The following is a 9,262-nucleotide window of genomic DNA, read 5'->3' on the forward strand; positions in this document are numbered from 1 at the left end:
ATCACCACAGGGAGTGCCAGCAGTTTGAAGGCACTAATAAATGCATTGTTAATTTCAGCACCAGGTATTTATCACTCTAATGTCAAAGTAATCATGATATATTATTACTACATATCCATAGAGTAATTAATAATAATGAAGATGGAGACGGTGGTGATGGTAATGGTGACAGCTCATATTTTTCATAGTAACTGATATGTCTCTAAGTTATTCTTCACAGGAGATTATTCTGCTTTTTCATTATATGTAAATCTGTGTTGATCACTGATGATATCTTTATATACAAAATCTGAATTATCATAAACTTTTTATGCAGACACAGTATATCTACAGTATAGAACTATTCAAATCATTAGTATTTCCAGAGTGTTCTAAATTTCTGAAATGAATGAAAAAGAGCACAGGGTTTGAGCGCTGGGAAACGTTGGCATTAAGGAGTCAGTTTTCAGTTTTTTTACCTGTGACAGGGAAAGGGTAATCCCATCGGTAATCACATGGATTAAAGTTTCCAGATCATCCCTTCACCCCAAGTAGGTGCTCAACAAACATGCAGAATTTGATCTTGACATTAGGAAGAACTCTTTAGTTTCTACAAGTGGCAGACATGCAGTTCAGATAACTGGGAGAGTCAAGGAGTAATAAAGGTTTTAGTAATAACTGGATTGTCCCAAGTCAGACACTGGTGGCTCATGCCTGTAATCCTAGCTACTTGTAGGAGGCTGAAAATGAGAGGATCATGGTTTGAGGCCATCCTAGGTAGAAAAGTTTAGAAAACTACCTTCTCAATCTCTAGCTAGATATCAAGTGGCACATGTATGTCATCCTAAGCTAGATGGAAGGCTGAGATAGGGAGGATTTTGGTTATAGAATATTCTGGGCACAAAAGTCTGTGAGACTCCATCTCAATGGAAAGAAGCTGGCCCTAGTGGTACATCATCCCAACTAGATCTGGAAGACTGTAGCTAGGTATGTGCCTGAGTAAGAAGTGAGGCTCTGGTGGGTGACAATGTTGTCAGACACCTTGTATTCATATACTGTTTTGTAGAATGGGAACCTCTTTGTAAAACTACTTAAAAATAATAATTTTTAAAAAGTGAGGATCTAGCTCAAAAATAACTAGCCAAAAGAGTGGCTACAGGCATAGATCAGCAGTAAAGTGTTAGCATATCAAGTATAAGTTCAAACTCCAGTACACACACACACATAGTATAAGTTCAAACTCCAGTACACACACACACACACACACACACACAAAATAACAGCCAGGTGCTGGTTCAAAGCAGCCAGGCAGGAAAGTCTATGAAACTCTTATCTCCAATTAACCACCAGAAAACCAGAAATATCACTGTGGCATAAAGTAGTAGAGTGCTAGCATTGAACAAAAGAGCTCAGGGACAGCACCCAAGCCCTGAATTCAACACCAACATCAACACCAAGCAATACTTGAATGCCAACACATGCTGGCTCAGGAGGACCCTGCCTCTTTGCTGGCTCTTGTTTTGTTCTACTGACTCCATTGTAAAATATTTTTCTCCCTCCCTCCCTCCTTCCCTCCCTCCCTTCCTCTCTCTCTGTCTCTCTGTCTCTCTGTCTCTCTGTCTCTCTGTCTCTCTGTCTCTCTGTCTCTCTCTCTCTCTCTCTCTCTCTCTCTCTCTCTCTCTCTCTCTCTCTCTCTCTCTCTCTCTCTCTCTCGCTCACTCGCTCTTGCTCTGCCCAATATTTTTAGCTTTAAAAAATAGTATTGTAAAGATTTGCAGAGAGGTTACATAAGTCAGATAATGAGTACCTTTCTTTTTGAACAATGTCACCCCTTCCCTCACTCTCTCCCAGTTTTTCTGCCATTCCCACCTACAAGTTGTATAGTTGTTTCAATATAGTGAACTGTGAGTACTACTGTTACATTGGTTTACCCTTTGTCCCTCCATTTCTGTGTCCCTCTTACCCTCCCAAACACAGATCAATGAACAAAAGACAAAAAGCAAACAAAAACAGCCGCAAAGAAAACCTCTCTTGTCTCCATTTCCTGGAGTTCATTTCGATAAATATTATTTTATATGGTCAGATGCGCATAGACATTGCATCTTTGTGTTCCTCGCCTAAGAGTTTCCTCCTTGGGTCTCACTGTGTGAGTGAGTGCCTAGAGTACTATATAATTTATCATATCTCAGTGTATTTTATATCTAACTTCCACATATGAGAGAAAACATATGCCATTGGTCTCTCTGAGCTTGGCTTACCTCACTTAACATGATTTGTTCTAGTTCCATTCACCTCCTTGCAAATAACTTACTATTCTTTCTAATAGCTGGGTAAATTTCCACTGTGTATAGGTACCAAACTTTTTGGATTCACTCATCTATTATAGGGCATCTGGGCTGTTTGCATAACAGCATCCCTACAGTTTTGATATACCAGAAGTTTGAGGCCTTTACCTTCTGTTGGCATAGTAATACTTCATTAGTAATTGTTTTAGCATATATCTTTGTGATGCATTTTGCTGAGCCAGTTTTGAGCTCAAGTCAGAGGAAGGGTGAGTTCTGTTCAACTTCTATGGAAGATTCCCCAGAGCAGAACGGATATTCTTTTACCATAAAAAAAGAAATGCTGGAAACTTGGCACCAGTGACTCACACATGTAACCGTAGCTACTCAGGAGGTTGATAGCTGAGGATAGCAGTTCAAAGCCAGTACAGGCAGAAAAGTCCATGAGACAATTATTTCCAGTAAACTACTCAGAAAAGGCCAGGAGTAGCACTGTGGCTGAAATGGTAGAACATTAGCCTTGAGCACAAAGAGGCACAAGGACAGCACCCAGGCCCTGAGTTCAAGCACCAGAACCAGCAAGAGAGAGGGAGGGGGGAGGAAAAAAGGGGGGAGAGAGAGGGAAGGAGGGAGAGAGAAAGGGAGGGAGAGAAGGAGAGAGAAGGAGAGGCTGGCTAGAGGAGCAAGCAGTTGATAGTAAAACTTTACAAACATTGGTCCCATAAATGAAGACCATGTAATAAGAATGGGAGAGATTTGAGGAAATCCTAGTTTGGAGTGCAACACTCTCGTGTGTCTTTATAGATATCGAGATTACCGGGACCCTCCTCACTCACTGGTGCCCTATGGCTACACACTGCAGTTCTGGCATGTCCTGGCTGCCCGGCTGGCTTTCATCATTGTGTTTGAGGTCAGTTTTCTCAACCAATTCCTTAATGTTCTTTGGCATACTGAAGTCATGAAGACTAACTGATGGGAACTTTCAATGTCCTTACCTTCTTCCAAAAGTGACCTAGTTACATTAAGAAACCTCTTTTTCCCCTGAATTCAAGTATTTGAGTTTTTCAATTAATATTTGGAAATCTATAATTGATGGTTAGTGAGCAAGTCAAGAATGATTGGTCCAAAGTCCAATATTCAAGAGTTGTGGAGTATCTCATTCCCACTCCCATAGATGCAGATTTATCTTATTGGAGATGTGGCTTTGACCAAGCCCATCCAAATGGTTCTGAGTCAGATGTTCAAGCACTACAGTCTAGAAAACATTGGTCTAGGGTTTTCCAAGTTGTACCTCTGATTTCTGTACCATAATGTTTGCCACATTTATCCAAGTATATAGTATACGTGCATTACCTAAGACTTAAAATAGACATGAAAGGTCCTCGCAACTGTTTCTGTTATGCATCAATAAAATCTACCATCTATTTCTTTTCAGTCTTTTAGAAAATTGATACAAAAGTAGTTTTCACTTCTCACACTCATCATAAATGTGAAGTCTATCTCTTGTCCTGTGGCTAGAGCCACAAGACAAGCTGAAGAAGCCTATTGGGTTGGATGAGAAATTTCTTAATATTCAGAGACTCATTAAGCTGCTCATTCCTGAGAATTAGCTTAACAGTGATTCAGTTCCCCTTTAAAGAAGTTTTTTTTTAACATAACACTCTTAAATTTTTTCAGACAAAATGGAAAGGGAGTCACATTAGTCACATTAAGGTATTATTTGGCTTAGAATTTTCCATTTCCTTTTAGTACCCTGTTGCTATAATATATATATATATATATATATATATATATATATGTATATATGGGTATGTGTGTGTATATAGATATATGTAACTATAAATACATGCAAAAGTCTCTCAATCTGCAGAATTGTATGCCATGTATGTGTCACCAAATTATCAAGTTTCAAGTAAAAGGAAGAATACTGTTGCCACTGAATATTATTTTATCCTTAGTAAATACTTTAGAAAGGGCCTTCTCATTGTTATTCGATACTCTATTGGTCACTAGATACCAATGAGCAGAAGTGGCCAAGTTTACCAAAAGGAAACCTTTTCTTCCTAAAATGACTATGTCCATAAGCCTGATAATTCTTTCAATTCAGACTTGTAAAGCACTTGCCATCTACAAAACCTGTCTGAACACTTGCTTACAATTTTGGAAATGATACTTATTTTACCAGTGATAATGGAGGGTCAGAGTAGGAGTTGCTGAGTTCTGCTCAAAGGATGGGCTTTCTGATTCCATGATACAAATTCTCCCCAGTCTCATTTGAATTCTTTCTGCATTCCCTGTTCACTTTCTCCCCCGGCTCCTCTTCCTCTGCCCTAGATGGCATGACCTCAGATGACATTCAATCCTCAACTACCCATCGTCATTTCATGTGCCTTCCTGGCCCCCTCTCCCAGCTTCAGCTGCTTCCTACACAGCCCAAAGGCCCAGCCCGTTCTCGTACCCACCCTCAAAACTTGTTCCAGGGAAGGCGGATGACAGACCTGACTGTGTCATGTTCTCCTCTGTTGTGTTTTTAGCACCTCGTGTTTTGTATAAAGCACCTCATTTCCTATCTGATCCCAGACCTCCCAAAAGATCTAAGGGATCGAATGAGAAGAGAGAAGTACTTGATCCAAGAGATGATGTATGAGGCAGAACTGGAGCGCCTCCAGAAAGAACGGAAGGAGAGGAAGAAAAATGGAAAAGCACACCACAACGAGTGGCCCTGAGCAGGTAAGTGAGGCGTGCTGATCTGAAGGCCCTGGAACAAAGCTTACCATTGTCCCAGGACTGGGGATCAAAATAAGCTCCTTAGATGCTTCCAGAACCACTTTGTTTCTTCAACAATTGCAACTTGATTGTCCCTTCCCACATACCTGCCATTCTTCTTTGCCTTTGTGCTAGACTGGCCTTATGAACTGGCCCAGATGAAATAAACCTTTCTCTCCCTTCTATTCATTCCAGTCAGGCCATTTCTTCATGTCCCCTGGGCAGCATGTCCCTCTTTCTGGTAGAAGCCAGCCCTTCTTCTCACGTAACCTGGCCCTTCCACATTGCCCATTCATTATTTCCTTGCAGGCTGATCCGTGCCCCACCATGTCCTCTAAGCACGTTTTCCCAGACTCCTCAGCTCATTGAGAATTGCCCTAAATTTTTCTGGTTATTATCATCAGTACTACATATATTGAAAGCTTCTAATTGGTAGTGTTAATTTTTGATCTTCAAATAGTTATCAAGCTTCTGCATTGAAATGGTAAGAATTTTTTAGGACACTCTGTGAAAGTTTTAATTTTTATTCTTCCAACTACCTCATGTTAGACATGAGGTGCTTAGTAACTGCACACTTGATTCATAAAAGTTGGATGAACTGAGGTTGGGCTATCAAAAAGCTCCATAATATATCCACCCATCCTACTAGAAAGTTCTAAAACTTTCTAGTAAGTCAGTTACTGTGTGGCATTGGGCAAGTCACAAGACTTCTCTTGGCCTCAGTTTCCTCAATGATGAATTTTTCAGATCAGTTCTCTGTTGTGATGCTCAGTAAGTCTAAAATTATTAACAGGAATTATTTCATCATTCTGGTCCTTTAATTCACTCTCCTTAACTTGATTAAAATTAACGTTGAGGGCTGCAGATGACTTGTTAGTAAAATGCCTGCAAGCATAGATCTGAGTTCAAAACCTAGTACTGGGGGGAAAAAAAAAACCACTTGTGAAAATATTTTCCAAAGTCGGCCTCCAAAGGGAAAAATGGCATGCATAAGGTAAAACAGTGGTTTCCACCTTCACTATACTAATATGTAGCAGATAGCTGTAGCGATGTTAGTGAAGTTGCTTCAGTCTGGCCCCCTCATAAATCTAGAAATTATTTACACATGGGATATGAGGGTGAACTTGAAGTAAAGAAATTGTATCAAAGCCTGGCGGGGCAGCCCTGTAATCCCAGCTACTTGAGACGTGGAAACAGGAAGATGGGGAGTTTGAGACCAACCAGGCCAAGTGAGCAAGACTTCATCCCAAACACAGAATGTAAGCGGAGGGGCTAAGGTGGGGCTGAAGTGATGGAGAGCTTGCCTCGTGTGCAGGCAGCCCTGGGGTCAGCCTCCAGTACCATAACAAGCAAGCACACCTGCAGGAATAAAAATGGTGGGGAGATTTTTAACACTTGGCCCCACAACTCGGGTCCAAAGTAGGCTTTAAAAGAAATGTTTTTAATCTTTAAATAGTGGTACAAAGAAAGTCCATTTAACTGAGCAGTTTATGAATGCAGTGCATCTTGATCAGTGTTACTCCTTCAATATTCTCACACCCCTTCCACCCTCCCCTTCTCTTTTCTTAATTTTGTGGTATATGCAATGAATTCTTGACTGCATTCATCCTTCTTTCCCCTTTTCATTCATCTTCCCCCTGTTCCCACCCCCGTAGTGCATGTACCCATTTCCTGCTGCTGATTTTTGGGGGCTTTGACCTAGTCATTCTAAAAGGTTATACTATTTGAGTTTTCCCTAGAGTCTATTATACTTCAGTTAACTCATTTGCAACCACTAGCATACTGCTCACTCACCATAGCCAAGATATGGAATCAGCCCAAATGTCCCTCACTGGATGAATGGATCAAGAAAATGCGGTATATATACACAATGGAATTTTACTCATCTATTACAAAGAATGATATTGTAGAATTCATAAGGAAATGGAAAAATTTGGGGGGAAATTACATTAAATGAAACAAGGGTTGCATGGATTCCCTCATTCTGGTAGTAGGATATACATAGGTAGATAGGATGTGACATCACTAAAAGTGAGAAATGTTTTCTCCTATTTAGTAATTTGACCATTTCTCAGATCTGTTATTTGTGGCTGTGGGAAAATGGCTTAACGTGTGCCTATTGGGCAGCATGAACGTGAAGCTCACAGAAGACAGTGGATCTGGGACATTAGCTGAGCAATACCGTGTCGTAGAAAACTACCTGGGATATTTGTATGGTTGTCAAGCGTCATGTTATAGTCTGCCAGATTCTACACCTGGCTCTTCCACTCTTATCTGTCTGATCTGTGGCATGGATTCTGTTTCCACCACTGCAAAAGTAAAGAAGTTGGAAGAGACAGTGCTTGAATAGACATTCTGGCTTTAGCCCACTTTGCCCCCAAGCTCCTGGGCCCTAACGTTCTAATAATGTTCTAAACACCCCATCTCTAGCTTGGGCCATTTCATGGAGGGAAAAGGCTGGTTATATCCACATGGCTTTGGTAGGGTAGAAGGCAAGCATTGCCACAGAATATTGCTTCCTCAGAGTTCCAGTGGTGGAGATGCAGGCACACTTGAATGGCATGGGCTGCACTGGGCGGCCGAGCTAGTAACCCATCCTGGGAGTTTCTTCTGACCTCCACCATTACTCATTTCTCATTGTCGGTTCAGAAACATTGTGTGTTTCTGAACACACAGAGGTGTGTGTGTGCATGTGTGCATGTGCATGCGTGCATATATGTCTCTATCCCCTACTAGTTGGTAAGATGTCATGTTGCTTGAGACCGCCTTTCTAACTCAGTCAGTTCATCGACAAAGCAGATTTAATCACATTCACACCATACCTGACTCCATTTGGAGTTATACGTTCTCTGAATCCCTCTAACACATGGTAAGCACAAACCACACCTTATCCAGCTCGGGTATACAAGATCTTGATGCATTCTTTTTCCTTTCCAGGTAATAGTTCATTTTCAGGCCAAGGACCTGACTTTTGTTTACTTCTCCCAGCTGTGCAAAAGCACATTTAAACGAATGACTAACAATGCAACCACAGTGCATGCTACAGACACCGGCAGCGCCCTGGGCAGGTCGGCAGCCAGTGGAGGACTGACGGCGGAGCCCTGCTGCTGAGACATCTGCGCCCTCCAGCACACAATTGCTATCTATCCATTGACCATTCTTGACAAAGACAAGCATGCACCTTCTGGGCAGTTCCATTCTCCAGTTTTTAAAACCAAGGGGGAACTTGTATACTGGGCCTGTTTTCTCAGCCTGTTTGCTACCTTTTTTGCATTCTACCCCATGTGAATTTTACAGACTCTGGGCTAACAAGGGTAATTTGGACACCTGGACATACATTCTTAGAATGTGATCATGTCCTAACTCTCACATCACCAAATGACACAGAAATGACCCTGTTTACAATGTTTTCTTTCTTTTTTTTTAATTTCAGATCTTTCTGAGATTATTATATATGACATATCTATAGCTATGTGTATGGCCATAGATGTATTTCTGTGTGTACATATGTATAGTCATGTATTCTGACATATGTACATACAATTACAGAGATATATTAAATGCATAGAAACCCCTGACTTGTACATAGCCAAAAAGTACTGACACGAATGACTAATTTTCACAGTCGAATAGTCATCAACATGAAGCCATGGTTAATGCTTGTATACTGTGAGGCAATAAAATTGAAAATAAATTTATGCATATGGAATATTTTTAGTTGGTGCTTCTGACATTCTGTTGTATTTTTTTTCCCTCATGAAATAAGAGCAAGTATGGTGGCGTGCAATCTTAGCACTGTAGCACTCCCACAATGCACCAAGTGGCTTCAGCCTGCAGGGGGACTATACTTCTCATCCTTGCCTGACTGTTACCTTTTCAGGGAGCCACGCAGATTAACTGGACATCACTCTGAAGATCTTGAAAAATGCCATGAGTACAGTTTGTGAGAGGAAGTCTGGAGTATAATCAGTGATACTTAGAATGATTTTATGAGCCGGCCTATTAATATGTTCTGGTAATACATGAAAAAGGGCTACCCATCTGGGGAGAGGAGGGAAGTATTTTGTAGAATCTTTTCAAATTTTGATTTATTTTTACTTTGTATATTTGAGGTGTACAACATGATGCCTTGATATTTGTATGTGTATACATGTATGTTTTATGTATGATCACGAATGCCAAATTGACATGCCTATACAATATTAGTATGCTTTCTGTCCCAATAACAACATACC

At 40.8% G+C, this 9,262-nt stretch overlaps 1 protein-coding gene across 4 annotated transcripts in view; it reads left to right on the forward strand.

Moving 5' to 3' along the window:
* Ano4 (anoctamin 4) overlaps positions 1-8,742 on the forward strand; it is a 329,923-nt gene extending 321,181 nt beyond the window's left edge. For 3 of the 4 annotated variants that reach the window (XM_069991146.1, XM_069991120.1, XM_069991136.1), the window contains 3 exons: positions 3,066-3,171; positions 4,796-4,991; positions 7,965-8,742. In XM_069991146.1, the coding sequence (XP_069847247.1) occupies positions 3,066-3,171; positions 4,796-4,987 (298 nt within the window). In that variant the 3' untranslated portion in view covers positions 4,988-4,991; positions 7,965-8,742. The remainder of the gene's footprint in view (positions 1-3,065; positions 3,172-4,795; positions 4,992-7,964) is intronic. The other variant, XM_069991129.1, reaches the window with a different exon arrangement.
* The last annotated feature ends 520 nt before the right edge of the window (positions 8,743-9,262 follow it).

Source organism: Dipodomys merriami, unplaced genomic scaffold (assembly GCF_024711535.1).
Source record: "Dipodomys merriami isolate MVZ:Mamm:240054 unplaced genomic scaffold, mDipMer1.0.p SCAF_10, whole genome shotgun sequence".
Lineage (NCBI taxonomy): Eukaryota > Metazoa > Chordata > Mammalia > Rodentia > Heteromyidae > Dipodomys > Dipodomys merriami.